Source organism: Caloenas nicobarica, chromosome 3, assembly GCF_036013445.1.
Source record: "Caloenas nicobarica isolate bCalNic1 chromosome 3, bCalNic1.hap1, whole genome shotgun sequence".
NCBI lineage: Eukaryota > Metazoa > Chordata > Aves > Columbiformes > Columbidae > Caloenas > Caloenas nicobarica.
The window spans coordinates 3,177,933-3,194,701 of NC_088247.1; the positions used below are offsets into that span (position 1 = coordinate 3,177,933).

At 45.8% G+C, this 16,769-nt stretch overlaps 1 protein-coding gene across 1 annotated transcript; it reads left to right on the forward strand.

The window, feature by feature from the left end:
* The first annotated feature begins 1,675 nt into the window (after window positions 1–1,675).
* Window positions 1,676–16,641, forward strand: LOC135987774 (serine protease 55-like). The gene is made up of 5 exons (XM_065632921.1): window positions 1,676–1,730; window positions 2,011–2,200; window positions 2,975–3,222; window positions 5,503–5,645; window positions 16,339–16,641. Exons 1-5 carry the CDS (start codon window positions 1,676–1,678, stop codon window positions 16,639–16,641), a joined length of 939 nt encoding a protein of 312 aa, XP_065488993.1.
* Window positions 16,642–16,769: the final 128 nt, after the last annotated feature.

Sequence of the window (16,769 nt, forward strand, 5' to 3'; positions counted from 1 at the left end):
CCTTAACCTGTTGTGCCACTGAATTGTTCTAGTGCTCACCATCAAGGAAACCACCACTTTCATCTGATTTCCTAGGCATGAGGTGACATAAAATCAAAGAAGAGAGGAAAACGAAGTCTTACAGTCATCCTATGCATTCTTAATCTCTACATAATTCAGTGAGATAACTCTTGATTTACTCCAATGTACAAGGCAAGACATTTCATATGTGGAATGATTCGGGTGTTCCTAAAATGTTGCTTGGTTCCCTTCTGTCTGTTCCCCTCCCTCCCCTCCTACTCCATGCTATAGTTACTGTTTTGACACAAACTGGAAAGTCTTTGGAGAAAGCACCATTCTGTCCTGTCAGTTTAGAAATCACCATAGATGGGTCAATCGATGCTAAAATTGCTCAGAATTAATGATGGAATTACTGTAAGGTGGAGTTTTGGCTTTGACCCCTTGTAGTTGCTGCTGAAGGTACAAAAATTATCAGGAATATAATCACTGAAGGAGAAATGTTAATGATTCAGCCTCACAGGTTAGGTTTTTTAAGCTGGATTGGGTTTTGCAGGCCACCCTTGCCCACAGGGAAGAAGGGAGTGGCTGCCTCAACATCTTTGATACTACACTTTTGATTTGGCACTGTTTGAAATTTATCCTACCACAGAGCTGCCTCTTTCTTCTGAGAATATAGACATGGTCTAAATGAAGAAGAGAAAATTAATTCAGAGTTTGGTAGGCTTCATCACTTCTCAAAGATGAAAGCTGATGCAGGACCAGCATCTTAGTCTTCAGAGAGAAGGACATGGTTTAAGATCCAAAAAGGGCTACAGGCCCCAATTCGTGAAGTCAGCTATTGCAATGCACTGTGAAAGTCAGTCCAGGTTATGGATGGGACTTTCACTGCTGCCCTATCCCCATCACACCTAAAGCAAACCCCAAACCTCTTGGTAATCACTGAGCTTTCCCTCATTGCTTTAGGAAGTACAGCATCCAAAACCGCGATGTCAACAGAAACAAATTTTGAGTCCGTATCCAGAGGACAGTGTCCAGTTTTGGACTCCCAGTTTAAGAAGGGCAAGGAATTACTGGAGAGAGTCCAGCGGAGGGACACAAAGATGCTGAGGGGTCTGGAGCATCTTTATGATGAGGAGACACTGAGAGAGCTGGGGCTGTTGAGCTGGAGAAGAGAAGCTGAGAGGGATCTGATCAATGGGATCAGTATCTCAGGGTGGGTGTCAGAGGATGGAGCAGACTCTGTTCAGTGGTGCCCAACGCCAGGGTGAGGGGCAACGGGCACAGACTGAAGCACAGGAGGGTCCATGTGAACATGAGGAGAAACTTCTTTGCTGGGAGGTGCCAGAGCCTGGCCCAGGCTGCCCAGAGCGGCTGTGGAGTCTCCTTCTCTGCAGACATTCAAACCCGCCTGGACCGACCTGTGTGATCTGCTCTGGTGACCCTGCGTGAGCAGGGGGGTTGGACTGGGGGATCTCCAGAGATCCCTTCAACCCTAAACATTCTGTGATTCTCTGATTCTGTGCAATGGATTGTGTGATGTCACATCCTGGTTTCCCCAGCAAAGAAGTGTTGCCTTCAGTGAGAACATGGAATGGGGAAGATGTCCTGAGGTGTCTACAAAAGCATCACTGCTCTGAGTGCTGTTGAAGAATGTTGGTCCAAGACTTGGAGTGAAATGCTGCTCCTCATCCTCTTATGTTTAACTTCTCTGACCAGCAGCATCCATGCAGGTTTTTCTTTTCTTCTCAACTTTTTATGTTCAGAAATCACCAGCCCTGTGGGATATACATGTACTGGTAAATGAAATCAGCTTGGGCTTGTTCCTTGTACCTGATGGCATATGAGTACAGCTTGTACTAGAGCCTGATGCTGAATTTGACTCAAATGCACTGAACAATTTTATTCAACCTGCTTATGGAAAATGATCTATGGCCCTGCTAGACCCCAAAGTTTAGCGGCACAAGCAGTGACACTGCTGTACATGGGCAACGTGTCTCGTTTTGTACCCAGAGTGTGGCCTCCGACCAGGTTTCGAGTCCTTTCAGCTGACCGGCAAGAAGATCGCAGGGGGAAGATACGCCAAGGCTGGGGAGTTCCCATGGCACGTGAGCATCCAGAGCAACGGGAAACATATCTGCGGAGGGACCATGATCAGCGCGTTGTGGATTTTAACCGCCGCCCATTGCTTTGCAGAAGAAGTGTGAGTACTCAGGGGAAGCGAGGACAGCCCAGGCACAATGGGTTGGTAACTTTTCTCCTTGGGGGTGTAGGATATGTATGTCCTCGGGGTCAAGTGCATAGTAAATGTGACTGAGCCAGAGAGTCCTGAAAACAGGAATTGTCTCCTGTGGGGAGTATTATGAGAGAAATGTGCAGAAATCTGCATAACCAGGAGCTGCAGAGGGGAATATTTTGAAGGACGGTCCGAGCAGCCTTGTGTAAGTGCCCATGATGCTGTTCTGATGGCACCAAGTATTTCCTGTATGCATACACACATTGTGGTACCTTGTAAAAAGAGATATATTCCATTCCAGCTTATTCCAACCCCCAAATTACCTTTGTTTTCATATAGCAAAACCCCATGGAGAGTCTGATTTTTTAAAAAAAATCGATTTCTAGATAAATCAACCCCATCCAATTCTCAGGGGCAGAGTCCAGCCCTCTGTAAGCTCCCCTCCAAAATTTGGCAGGTCCAAGAGCTGGGGCTGTTCAGTGACAAACAACCTGTGGCACCACAACCTGGAGCAGCTGGCTCGGGGCAGCGATGCTGAAAATCCAGCCTCCTCCATCTGTTCTCCCCTGAAAATGAGCTTTGCCTAGAAGCGAGGGTAGATTTCTGCGGTATTTATAGCTAACCTGACCCTCCAACTTCCTGAGCGCCACCCTAACCTGCTCGGGGGAGGAAGTACCAACCTTTGTAACACAAAGCCTTCATGTTTGCTTATGTCTACACTGCTTTTGTTTTGCTTCTAAGGCCACCAGATCTCACTGTTGTGGTGGGGGGAACTGACCTCAGCTTCCCGCTGGAAGAACATAAGCCGGACAGCTTGATCCTCCACGAAAACTTCGACAGTGTGACCATGCAAAACGATATCGCTCTGATCCTGCTCAGCTCTCCCATCGAGTTCAGCAATGAGAAGATGCCCATCTGCTTGCCCTTCATTTACGACATCAATACGTGGCAACACTGCTGGGCTACTGGGTGGGGAACCACAAATTCAGGTGAGATGCTGTTGGGAGATCTATTTGCTAATGGAAGCCGGTTTTTACCCATTTAAAGTAGATATTCTCTCCCAGGAGGGGTTATCCGCACTGACTTCCACTCTCTACCTCCCTGGTAAACATATCCAGACCCTCACAGCCTCTGCACTTCCATCAATTCTCTGTTCACCTACCTTTGCTCTGCAGGAACTCAGCCTTACTTTGGATGCATTTTTTGGCATCCAAAGACAGACAAGCTCCGCCCTGGTGGGTAAGTTAGGCTGGGTCTGAAGTGGTCTGGAATAAGGGAAACAAAAGTCTAGGGTTGTCTTTGGTTTAATGCCAACCAGATTGATTAAATGGTACTGGCCACCCCTATTCTTCACTCATTTAGAACAGCAGAGAGCTACTGCTAATTGCTCTTGTTTAAGCCCTAATGAAAGCAGCTCCAGCACTGACTGTGACCCAAAATGTCTGTCCTGAACAAATGTCACTAAATGGCTAATGAGTTATTTCATTATTGGAAAGAGTTAATTGTGACAGAGTGGGCAGCGTGGTGCCTTAGCCCTTCCTAGGATGTAGTAAGTCGATGTCCCATTTAATACTTGTTATTCTGCTCCAAAGGGTTATGGTATCTTTGAAACTCTGCATTTTTCTTTTTAGGCTTTATTTGCCTCACATAACAGTAATACGCAACACAACACTGTGTTATAGTTGTGAAACTCTCCCATTTCACCAAGGTAACGTGCTCCTAGAAACAGAAAAACAGGGATCTGCTGCAGAGTCGCTCTACAGTTTGGCAGGGTTTTTTTTAGCTGGTCTCTTTGCAAAATGCATGGCATGGCTCTGGAGATGGGTCTCCTGCTGTTGGGTGAGCTGACATTGCTTCTGCTCTCCAAATTGCATCCTGCGTGGGGCCAATGTGCTCAGCCCTGGGAGATGTTTCAGAAGAAAAACAGTAGAAGCTGAGTTTGGTGAGAGGGATGTGTGATGTGGGCGACACCAAAAAGTATGAGGCACTGTTCCTCAGCAGGGGAAAATGCGTCATTTCTTGTCTCTACCAGGCTTTTGTAGATGGACATCTCTCAGCTGGCACCTCAGGTGGCACTAGCCTGACTCCCTTTCAACTGCAACTAGAACTCTTAGAATCACAGAAGCATTTTGGTGAGAAGAGACCCTCAAGACCATCAAGTCCAACTGTTAACCTCACACTGTCACTAAACCATGTCCCTAAGAACCTCATCTATGCATCTTTTAAACACCTCCAGGGATGATGACTCATGTTGAGCCACCTCCTTGGAGATGCCTCCATTGAAGCCTTTCAATCTGTTGACACTTGCATGGAGTTGCCCCATGTTAGGTGGGAAAGGGACCCGATAACTTTCTGCCTTTTACACTTCACCTTCGAGTCCCACCTTCCCAAAGGCACCAGGACCATTTAGCTCAGTGAAATATGGCAGGAGTTTCTGAAAATCCGTAGGTCTCTTCAGCAGCAACATCCTCCAAAAGCCAGTTTTATCCTTCAGATTCAGGTTCACTTTAAAGAGTGAAATCAGTGGGTTTTCCAAGTAGCCCTGCGTATTTTCAGTCTTTTTATTGCTTGATGGTGGCCACTGCAATTTCTTGTGGATTTTTTTCCATCTTAAAGAATGGAAGAGAGCCACTTCGTGAAAGACACAGCTGGTCCCCCGGGTGAAGCATGGCCTCACAGCCCCCCAAGAGAGCATTGAGATAACAAGATCATCTGTTCTGGGGAAAGCTCAGTGGACTTTCCTTTGCGGGAGTCTCACAGGACCCTAGGGAGAATCCCTCAAACTGAGTTCCCCAGAACCATGAGTGAGAAACCCAAGCAGTGAAGTACAGCTTGTCCCCGGTCATCACCAAGACCTGTACGGTCAGCCATCCCTTTGGGTCCTTCCAGCTATACCAGAGTTCGTCTACAAAAATAAGTGATTTTTTAAAATCCTATTTAGCAAGCCTCCACTTCACAAGATTTCAGCTTTTCCTGTTAACACCTCCCCCCTCTCTACCTACTTACCCACCTCCTAGGCTGGCATAAAGTCAAGAGCACAAATTTATCTTTGCTAACATTGGGACAGCCCCTGTAAGCCCCCATGACCTGAAGACCATACAGTTGTGCCCTGAGGCGCTCTTGCCATAGGATGCTTTACAAATTCAGCTTGGAGCAGTCCAAAGTGCTCATCTCCAGCTGTGGTTACACCCTCACAAGCCTGTGCTGCTCTGCAGGGTTTGTTAATCGTTCAGGGTTTGTTAATCATTCTTTTCTCGCTTGCTGGTTAGAGGTTGCGGTGCCAGCATCCCAGCTGCTGCAGAAAGCGCGGATGAAGCTCATCAGCAGGGAGCAGTGTTTGGAGCGGATGCCGGAGCTAGGGGAGAACGTGGTGTGTGCTGAGCTGGAGAAAGGAGAAAAAAGCTCCTGCCAGGTAAACTAAACAGGCTCCTGGATGGCCAGGCTGCCTACGGGGGCACAGAGACACTGGAGGAGAAGCACCTTTGCTTCAATAATGAACACTGACCCTTCCCACAGCTTCCTGGAGTTGCTAAAGCTTCTCTGCAGGAGGCCAAGGCAGGATGCCTGAGGTCAAGGAACTGCCTGCAACCTGAAGTTGGAAAGCTGTGGTGGTGCTGGAAATGGAACACCTTGTTGGGTGGATGAGCCTCTCGTGGTCTCCTCGCTTGTCCCAAAACCAAAGTTCTTTACCCAGCGTGCATACGAGAGAGCCAAATTTAGCACACATAAACAAGATATTGTTTATTACAGAGTTGCGCAAGTCTGACTGCTGGAATAAAGCCAGCATACGAGCAAGAAAAGTAAAAGGTATTATATACAAAATCTTATCACTACGTTCACACCCAACTGGTCACGCATTTGCATATTGCATTACATAATCCTTTTAGCATATTAATGTGCAACATGCAGCTAAAGGACACTTTATCCAACAATCTTGAGATGTGTGTTAAAGCAAGACTCAACTAACTGGGGGGGCTTCAAAACGTCTAAAACTGCAAGGTTAGTAGTGTCTGTAGTTCATGATCGGGTGTTTTGCAAGTCACTCTTATCTTTGTTATATGAGCAGACTGACCTAAAACTGAAAGAATTTACATATTTTGATGTTAGCATTTGCAGACGGGATTCATTATTTTAAGCGATGACAACACACTGCCCTGATTCCCTCCCTGCAGAGAGAGAGGCGGGAGCTCTGCAAGTGAGCTGCAAGGAGGACGTGGGAAAAGCGTGGGTCCCAACAAGTCCCCGTGGACAGGAGACAGTTTTTGATGGCTCTGAGCACAGGAATTTGGACTGGTACCTCATAGCAATTTAAAAACCCAGTGTCTGCTGTAGCCAAGCTGTGCAGTGGCTGGAGTGATGGGAGGTGAGGTCTCACATCCCAGCATGACATGGGCTGCATCCTCCTCCTGCCTGGTGTCCCCTCAACCCTGGGCCAGGCAGTGCTGCTCTATCACCACATTAAATACTGAAAGGAGACAGGAAAATCTGTCCAGGAGCATCAAAGCAAAGGAATTGGGAGAGAAACTTAATGCAGGAGTGTTAGATTTGAATATTAGAAACCTTTCTCAGTTGACGTCTTGGCCCTGACCCAGATGTCCTTTGCTGACACTTGTGGGTACAAGAACTTGTCACATCTTATTGCAAGGAGTTAGTGATACAGGATGACGGACTTTTCAAGCTAAATTTTAAAGAGTATTTTTAAATTCTAAAGTGATATTTGATATCAGGGACTGCTAAGGGGAGAGAGCTGAGACAAACACCCAAATGTGGGAAAACCTCACTCAGAACATACTCTCACCTGCAGGATTGCTGCCCTGATGTCAAACAAAGTCTGAAAGCCCAAAACCATCTTTCCTTTCATAGTATCCAACCTCTATTCTCTCCTCTAAGAGCCTGATGAGGACAGGGGTCTCCTGCAGCCTCTGCTTCAGGACTAAAGTCTCCATCCTCCACTGGGCAAGAGTTTTCTTAGACATGTGCATGTATTTGCAGGGGGACAGATGGGCAGACACATGCATAGAATCATGAATAATTTTGGTTGAAACCTTTAATACCATCGAATCCAACCATTAACCTCGCATTGTCAAGTCCACCTCTAACCCATGTCCCTGAGAACCTCATCCATGCATCTTTTTAAAAGCAAAGCCATTGCAAACTGGACCCGTAGCTGGGCAGTGGAGGGGAAGCTTTGCAAAATCATTTTTTTATTAGCCAGGAAGCATCTGTCTAGGAAACCATTCATCCAGTGACTTTCACCTCCATTAAATTCAATCAAAAATTTTAAAAAGAAAACTGCCACAGGCTAACATTAACATGATTAAAGAATGCACTTCCCAGCCCAGCTTTAAGTTCCATGGCTGAATTATGCTGGTGAAACACCAAGAGCACTTGTACCCAGCAAAATGAATCTCCTGTATTCAGAGAGATGATGAGAGTGCTGTTTTGATCTACAATAATGTTAGAGCTGTCTGAGAAATGAACTAGAAATGTGAGTTTTCATATCAGGGGAAGTACACAATGACTGCATGTGTGATAATGCTCACAACCCAGCAGCTGGAAACTTGACCAGGTAGAAATGTCCCATAACCTGAAATAACAACAGCAAGACAAAACCATACCCTAAGCTAGAAGTGTATCTCTTCGGGAGAGAAACAAGGGACGTGACTTTTCATCAGAGTTTGCTAATTTGCTGGAGGGGAAGCATTTTGGTGATGGATTATTTTCGGGGAGGCACTGACTGAAATCAGGTGGGGCACATTTTGGCCTTGCTAGGCTGGTACAGAAATCTGGCTGTGTTGCAGAAGCGCCCCAAAAATCAATTTAGGCAAAGAGACATTATTCTAACCACAACTGTTTAGCAGAGATCCAACTAGAAACAGGTTTTATCCAAAATTACTCAGCACTCCAACAACATTATAAAACACAGATTCAGATACTGGTAAGGAGATCTGTTACTACACAGCTGATTCAGACTCAAGAGATCCCAAAACTCTAGAATGATGATTCAAAATGCACATCTTCCCACTCTATGTCAAAGTGAGGACTCTCAAGGATACACAGAAGATACAATCACTTACCAATTCAGCAAGGTGTCTCCATCCTCCAGGAAGTTTCCTTAGGTGGGATCCCAATCTAAGCAGGAGAGTCTTCAGCTGCAAACCCAATACTCCAACAAGAGCAACTCAACAAAGCTCTCCACTAGCTCCATTTATGTTCTAAGTGAAATCTGAGCTGTGGTCATTTATGGTAGTGCTCCAGAAACTTCTCTCAGCTGAGGTGTTTCATTGGTCAAGGGCCCTGTCTGTCAACCAAGGGGCGTGTGCATGGCTATAGAGGTCTATATGTTTAGAAGTTTCTGGTACTTTCAGGAGGTGGGGAGGAGAAGGTGCATCTGCCACATTGTCTATGCTAACCAGCCATCTCCTGGGTGATCTCCAGACACAGCTCAAGCTTTTGCATGAGTCAGGAGCCACCCAGAATAGAATCCTAGAATCACAGAATAGTTTGGGTTGGAAGGGACATTTAAAGCTCATCTAGTCCAGCTCCCCTGCAAAGAGCAGGGACATCTTCACCCTGCTCAGGTTGCTCAGAGCCCCGTCCAGCCTGGCCTGGGATGTCTCCAGGGATGGGGCAGGATCACTTTGGACCTTGGCCCCCCAATTTTGAGCCCAGGAAGGAGCAGCAGTGCAGGCAAGGCAGAGACCACTGGTCAGGAGACAAGGCCTGGAGATACCAAGCTTGCTGGTGGTCACAGCAAACCTGGAAGGCATTCACTGCACGGGCGCATGGTGGATCTGGACATGAAGCAGACAAAAGCCTTATGTTAACCTTACCTGAGCTTTGCTGAGAATCGGGATGCATTTGTTCATGTCCAGAGCCAGGCTAAGATGGGCAAGTTGCACCTAGAACCAAGGTTGTAGGTCCACATGATCCTGATCTGGAGCCAAAGGACTACCATCCTAGGACTTTGCACTGTGTGCTATTTCTGTGCTAGATTTTCACTGTTGCAGCAATCTGGTTTATGAGTAACTGAGGCCACACAGATATCTTCACTGAGGCACCATGTAGAAGGTTTATCCTACTGACCACTGGCTTAATACCCCCATGTGGCAACAGGGCATTAACAGAAAAGCTCAGACATTTCACCAGCTGCCATCGTACTAGGACCAGACAGGACTAATTTGTGGATCACCGACCATATTCCTATAATAACTCAAGGAGATTGAATAGCAGAGCTCCCGAGTATTTGTAGTTAAAAAAAAAATCCATTCACTTAAAAAGAAAAATCTATTGTATACCAATTCCCTAGCGGTTCTGCAGACAAATATATAGATTGACTGTGAATTAACACTAACAGGATCTGTAATTGACTTATAGTTCTATTTAGTCATAAACATTAGCATTAATGGATGTTCATGGGGTACAAGTGCTACAGAACAGACACTAGAGATGGCCTATGTGTTATTTTTTTGTGTGCTACATTTCTTCCATGACCCCATGAACCACAATTGATGTCTAATTCCTTGCTTTCTTAAGCATCTTTTGTTAGCCTCTGATGCAATGGTAACTTGAGCAATAATTAGAGTATAAGAGACTCACAAACCAAATGCCTTTTCAGTGTCTTGCCCATCCAGACAAAATTCAGTAAATGGCCCAATTATATTTCAGAGAGTTTCTGCAAAGGAGGTCTGTGGGGGTGATTAGGACAGAGTGTGTTCAGCTGGAAGTCACAGTTCACGTACAGTTCAGGTCAGCAGCAGATGAAGGGGGGCCCAGTCCCTGGCCTGACTTGCATGGGAAGGAGTCATTGTGTGGCCACAAACAAGGTATGGGATGGTTCCAGCTCAGCCTCACCATGCCCCGCACTGGTGTAGGGCTGATCTGAGGCAGGGGCTGAAGGTATCTACCCCTTCCACAAATTGTAGCAGGAGATAATCTTGGCCATCCCTGATAAATATCTGAAAAGATGCTAGGGTGCATCTAGGGCTCTGGGTTTTAATTTCTTTAGTTCTGTGAAAAAGGCAGAGAAGCACCTCTTTCCTTCACCTGTAATATGTCCTGCCCACACACGCTGTCAGCACTTTCGAAAGGGCAAATGCCTTTATAGCATCTGGGATGCTCAGGGCTCTCACCCTGCATAACTATACAATAGCAGTAGTTGTTGTACAGCCCTGGGTGGGATTTATCTGGCCAGATACAAATGTCTTTCTTGTAGTCATCTGCATCTACCAAATCATCCTTACATCAATAGGGAGGAAAAAACCACTTCTGACATATGAGTCATTGAGACTGTTTTAACTCTCTATTTTAAAATAATTCCCTGTATGACTGCTTATTGCTTCCTATTAACTAAAAGCAAGTCCAAGGTGTCTCGCTCACAGGGAGAGACTCATGGCTCCGAGGTAGGACCATTACCTTCATGTGGGTCTCCCGTGTAATTTTAGATATCCCAGGATATACCATTAGCATCCCACTTCCTCGACTCAAGGAAAAGGTCACAAGCCAGCAAAGCCTGGTCAATCCCTTAGACTGTTCAAAATATCTGAATGGATGTGGATAGGTGATGACGTGGTGGAGTATTTGCATGAGGTCTGAGGTTAAAGGCCCTTCTGCCTGTCAGACAAAGATCTCCTGGGGGCCAGGAGTCAAAGCCAACCACGTTTCAGTTCAAAGGTATTGCCAACTATAAAAAATTATTATTTTATCTTAATATTGAAGAGAGCGATCCACTCTCCAGACCTCGTGATGGATTCTCCATCACTGAACTATTGCTAACATGATGGAGTGGGATTTTTTTCCTTAAGGGGCAGGTTGGTCTAAATGGGAAGGTATCCTGGGAAGACCCAGAACAAAGCAGTAGAAAGGCATTTCTGCATTTGCAGTCTCTTAAATTTGCTTCTGAAGGGTGCTTTGATGTACAGCTCATTGGAATCAGAACACTTCTCCTGTGTCCCATGGTTTTATAGGGCTTTCATCATTTTATCATTTTATGACATGGGCAGACATCTGAACACGTGCTGGCTGTAGTGGCTTAATTCTTTAATCTGTCAAAAACATTCCTTCCTATTGCAAGGACCTGGGATGCTGATGGTGTCGCATGTCGCTTCTGCTTTCTTCCTCTGGGTCGTAGTTTTTGGTCCCTCAAACTAGAAGCTGTTTGCTTTGCAGCAAGGGGTTCCAGCATTACTTTGTTTGTCTGGTAAGTGAAGCTGTGGGGAGCAGAACATCTCTGGATCCAGCTGAACACAAAAAACCCACCCACCGTGTGCTTGCCCTGGAGGTGGGGGAATGGGTGTGATGACTCAGAGGAGCCGCTTCTCATTCGATTATAGTGAGTCAATACAGCTTTAAGGGAAAATCATGACTCACAGGCAGATTTAAATTCTTTGAAGGAGTCGACAAGCATGTGGCAGAGGGTGATCCAGCTGATAGAGCGCACTGAGATTTCCAAAACTCTTTTAATGAGAGTTCAAGGCTCAAGGAGAAACTGAACCATCGTGAAGTAGAAGGGCTTCGTTTTGAAAGGGAGGCAACATGGAGGAAGGATTTAATGGGAGAAATGGGCTCGCAAGGGGAGTTTTATTGGCATCCGTGCAAAGAATTGTTGTGTTCAAGGAGGGCAAACGCTGAGATGACCAAGTTGTCCAGTGCCACAGCGTTATTCAGAATGGTCAAATTTAAAACTGACCATGCAGAGGTGTAGCAAGATCTCGTTATTCTGAGTGACTGGCAGTTAAACCAGCAGGTGCAGTTCACAGTTGATAAAGGCAAAGAAACGAATATAGGGAGAAGCAACTCCAGCTGTACGCACTCAATAATAGGGTCTAAATTAGCTATTTACTATGTAAAAAGATCTTGGAGTAACTGGGGATAGTCCTTCAAAAACATCAGCACGAGGCTCTGTGTGGGTCAGAAAGGCGGCGAGAGCATTCTGAATTATTAGGAAAGGAATAGGTAGCAAAGTAAATGCATCTTGCGCCAGGGCGCTAATCTTGGGAGCCTACGTCTTGTGTGCTGTGTGCGGTTCCTGGCCACACCACCTGAGAAAATAAGTAGTAGTTTTAGAAGAGTAGAGGAGGAAGGATGAACAGAGATATGGAATGGCTTCTGATGGAAAGGAGAATACCAGAACAGGACTCTGAGGCATGTAAAAGAGATATCTGGAGGGGATATGACACGGATTCTTAGAGTCATGAACAGCAAGGAAAGAACAGTCAAGAGCTGTCCCCTTGTCCCTGCTGTTCAAAACTCATGAAGGAGGGAGTGTCAGATGGCCGTATCAGGCAGCAGATTTAAAACAAAGAGAAGGAAGTGTTTTTTTCATCCAACAGATAATTAAACTATGGAAGTCGCTGACCAGGATGTTGTGGGTAGTTATCCTCAGGGATAAATGGATTCAAAAAGCAATTAGACAACTTCCTGGATGAAGATCTCTCTAAGGCTATTAACCACCGTGATGTAAATACAACCCTGTAAATACTTGCCCTGTTTCTCATTCTCCTTTCCTGAGCACGTGCTACAGATGACTGTCAGAGACAGCAGTCGCGGCCACATGGGTCTTTGGCCAGATGCATTATAACCGCCTTTAAGTCCTTGCCACTATGGTTACTAATGGACCCTGCTGACATCTGTGCGGATGGAGTAGAGAGGTCTTGTTCGCTTATTTTCCATCAAGGGGATGGAGGGACACAGGAGCTGAAGGCTCTCACCTGAGATCTCAGAGGGATCCTATGAAAGGAGTCCAGGTGCCCTGTGCTACCTGGTTCATTTTCAACACCTCCATCTTAAAAATGGCCATAGCCTCCTTCCTTCCACCTTTCTCCAAAGACAGCTTGTTATGGCGAAATAACTGAAGAAATCATCTGTTTGCAAAAGCCTTTCCTTCCTGCAGCCAGGGCAGCTCAAATGGCAAGTGTTGTTATTCACACGCTGATTCTCTCCAATTTACACAGGGCTTATCAAGATGAAAATGAAACCAGCTATGACTTGCAAGGATTGTGTATCCACCTAATGAGTATCAGATGGGTTGTTCTCCCTTCCCCAGAGCTTCTCCCACCTAAGAAGATTTACGCGACTGAATGTGTTTGTTCTGATCAATTATCATGTTGCAGACGTGAATACAAACACGAAAGGAAGATCACACTCCTTATCCGAAGCCCACTAAAGTCAGAAGAAAGGCTCCTGATGTTCACAGAAAGGCTTTGGCTGCGGTGAAAAGGATGAAACTTTTGATCAGCTTCAGTGAACGAAGCGCCTTGTTAGTCAGTGACAATTTTTATACAAGCCAGAACTATTTATCAGTGAATATATCATTGCTCTCACCTCTCCTAATGGGAGGATTAACATGTGTTTGTGGAAGGCATGAGTTCAGCACCAGATTTGATTTGATGTGGTTGCTTTTCATTAATCGTCCAGTAGACAAGAAACATGCAACAAAACCAAAGACGCTGTTTTTAGGTTTTTTTGCTGGCCAGAAACTTGGCACTCGGACTGAAGAGCAGGAGCAGGTAACTGGTGCATGTTGCTGACCAGAAGTATTTCACCACCAGGATACAGGAGGCTGCAAGCAGCATTTAATAAGTTCTTTGATCTTCAGAGTCATTAACCTGAGCGTTGATTAAATTAGTGCTATCGGAAAGATCACAGATAATTGTAGCAGTGCTCAAAACTTGTTCCTCCCACACACTCTCCTACAAAAGGATGGAAAACCTTGGACCAATGTTTTTGAGAGCTTAAGGTGAATACAGGGATATTCAGAAGTTCCCGAGAACTGAGTTTATTTTTCTCTGTCTTTAGGCCTATAAAAACCAGGCTACTGATTCATCTGGGGTACTGCTATAATTATGTGAGTGAGATTATCACATGGAGAGGATGACTTAGCCCACTTTGTGATAAAATCAACAACTTACGTAGCTGAAATTAAGAAAAACGGCATGTTAGATGTTGCAGCCATGGAGCAGACCAGCTCAGCCCACGTGGAAAGGGATCTGAAGGAGGATTTAGGGATCCGAAGCAGGATTTCAGTCTCAGGGCTTGTGGATGAGAGAGATGGATTTGCAGCTGCTGCCTGAGTTTTCACAGCCTTGACTAACTCCCTCTCTGCCCAGGTTTTGAATCGCTTTCTGCAGCTGACAGTCCCCAAGCCCTGCAGACTGGGCAGAGAAAAAAACGAACACGGTTAAAGAGGTAAAAAGGGAAAAGCAGCTGTGATTTGAAAGGAAAACCGCATGATCTGTATTTTGAATAGGGGTTCCTGGCTCTGCCATTGCCTCGTGCAAATCATATCCCTTTTCTGCTGTGGTTTTCTCTGCTATGAAATGCGATAAGACTTTTCCCCCCAAGGACAGTCACAAGGTATCAGGAATTAACTGGTATTTAAGCGCCCTGGGAGAAAGGTCCTTTGCAAGGGTGAACAGCCTCCGAATTGGACACTTGGAAACCGATCCGCCCCGATGATGCACGGGGGCTGCGCCAGCGCTAAAAATCTTCTGTATCACGAAAAATCAGCGTGATGCATTCCGACATGTCACCAACAAGGGATCGTCAGCCGTGGCTGCATCACCAGCTTGCGAACGGCTCCCACTCTCTCGATTTCATTTATTATCTTTGTGTAGGAGGCTCAAAGCGCCTTGTTTTCACTACCGGGATAACACGTTTGGCCTGTTCCTGCCCTGAGGGAATTAGCGGTAAAATTCCCAGTAATTTAATTGTGCGTACAGCCTAGGAGATGTTCATTCATTTAAACAGGATGCCATCGCCAAGGTCACTGATAACACATGAATCCAAGGTCACTGCAAGGCCACTTGTGCGATTCATGCGAATTTTTGGCTGAAACAGGATTGGAAAACATCTTGAGATTCTGAGTCGGAAGAAGGTCCAGCAGCACTGGGTGAGATGCAGACATGTAGCTACAATAACACCATTGCAGTGCAAACAGTATTGAATTTACTTTTGGACTCGATCAGTTTAAAGATCTTTTCCAACATAAATGATTCTGTGGTTCTAGTAATGCTGAAGCCACAATTGCTCTGCGTTTATGTTATTTTTTTCCTTCCTGTATGGATGTTGAACCAAAAAAAAATAGATAAACATATTCTGGGTTTGGACCCTCTGTCTAATGGAGTAGGAATTCTGCCATCAACTGCAGCCACTTCCTCACTCATTAATTAATGTGTGATTGCTCAGGGTAGCTGCTGGCAGAAGGGGGCTCATACATTAATGACAAAGACATTTCTCAAGGTAGCGTGCAAAGAGGGAAGGACAGCATTTCCCAAGAAAGATGTCTGTCTCAGGAAATGGGCTAGTGTCGAATTTCTTATTTGCCACTGGAGATAGGGTAGAAAAAAGATTCAAACCCACTGTGGAAGGAAACTGTCTGATTTAGAGCAGGGGCTGCACAGCACTGAAGGTGAAAATCACTGTCAGGAACATGGTGGACCTGGCTGGGTGCATTTTGTGCTGGTTTCTCTTCTCCCTTGGGTTATATTCAGAAATTGCACACAGAGGTTGGACGGGCAACTGGACGTGCTCTTGGTGTTCAGGGACATTCCTCTTGGCAGGGTGGCTGCAATCTGCATTTGGAGGCTTGCATGGACTGCATGAGGGGAGGCTGCCCTTGCGGTAGCAGGGCAAGTTTTTAGTGAAATTAGTGTGGTTGCAAGAAGGATTTGTCAGGATCAGTGCTCATCAGTGTGCAATTTCTGGATGCTAGCCCCCAAAACTAACAGTGGCAGGTACCCAGCATCTACGTGCCCCAGTTTTGCAGAGTGAAGGACTGGATGAGCGGTCACAGCGAATGTCCCTTTTTGCTCCTGGATGTTGTCTCTTGGTGACAGGATTCAGGCGTCATTCTGAGGCCATGGGAGCACGTGGAAAAGGCTGAGAAGGACAGGGCATGGCGCTGGGACAGAGCTTCTGACTGATCTCCTCCTCTGACCTTCTGTATCTGTTTGTTCTGCGGGGATCTCAGGGCTGAGCGGTGAAATTTTGAGTCCAAAATTTCCTTGTCACGAAATCGGGATAGAGTTTGATTTTCCCAGTCAGCCTGTGGGATGCAGCTGCTATGAGACACTTGGTCCTACTATAACACCCTCCTTGTGCCACAGGTGGACAGCGGGGGACCTCTGGTTTGCAGCTACTGGAACACCATGAAGTGGTTTCAGGTCGGCATCATCAGCTGGGGAGAAGATTGTGCAGAAAAGCCAAACCATGAGATTTTAATGTCTGTTTACAGCTACCGTGGCTGGATCGAGGCTGAGACAGCCTTGAGGGGGAAACCTTTCTTCATTGAAGGCGTGGATAATGGTGCAAATCACAAGGAGGTTCCTTCCAGGGCTAAGACACAGCTGGTGTTTCTTGAGTATTGTCTCCTTTTATTTATCTCTTTAATAGCAATTAGATTACTCTAGAGAAGGTTTTTCAAAACATAATAAAATTCATAACTACCGTCTCATTATTCTCTTGCTGCTGACCCATACAGTCATGGCTCAGGTCAACCTGTTCCATCTCACTCATGTGAACACAGACACCAAAATGA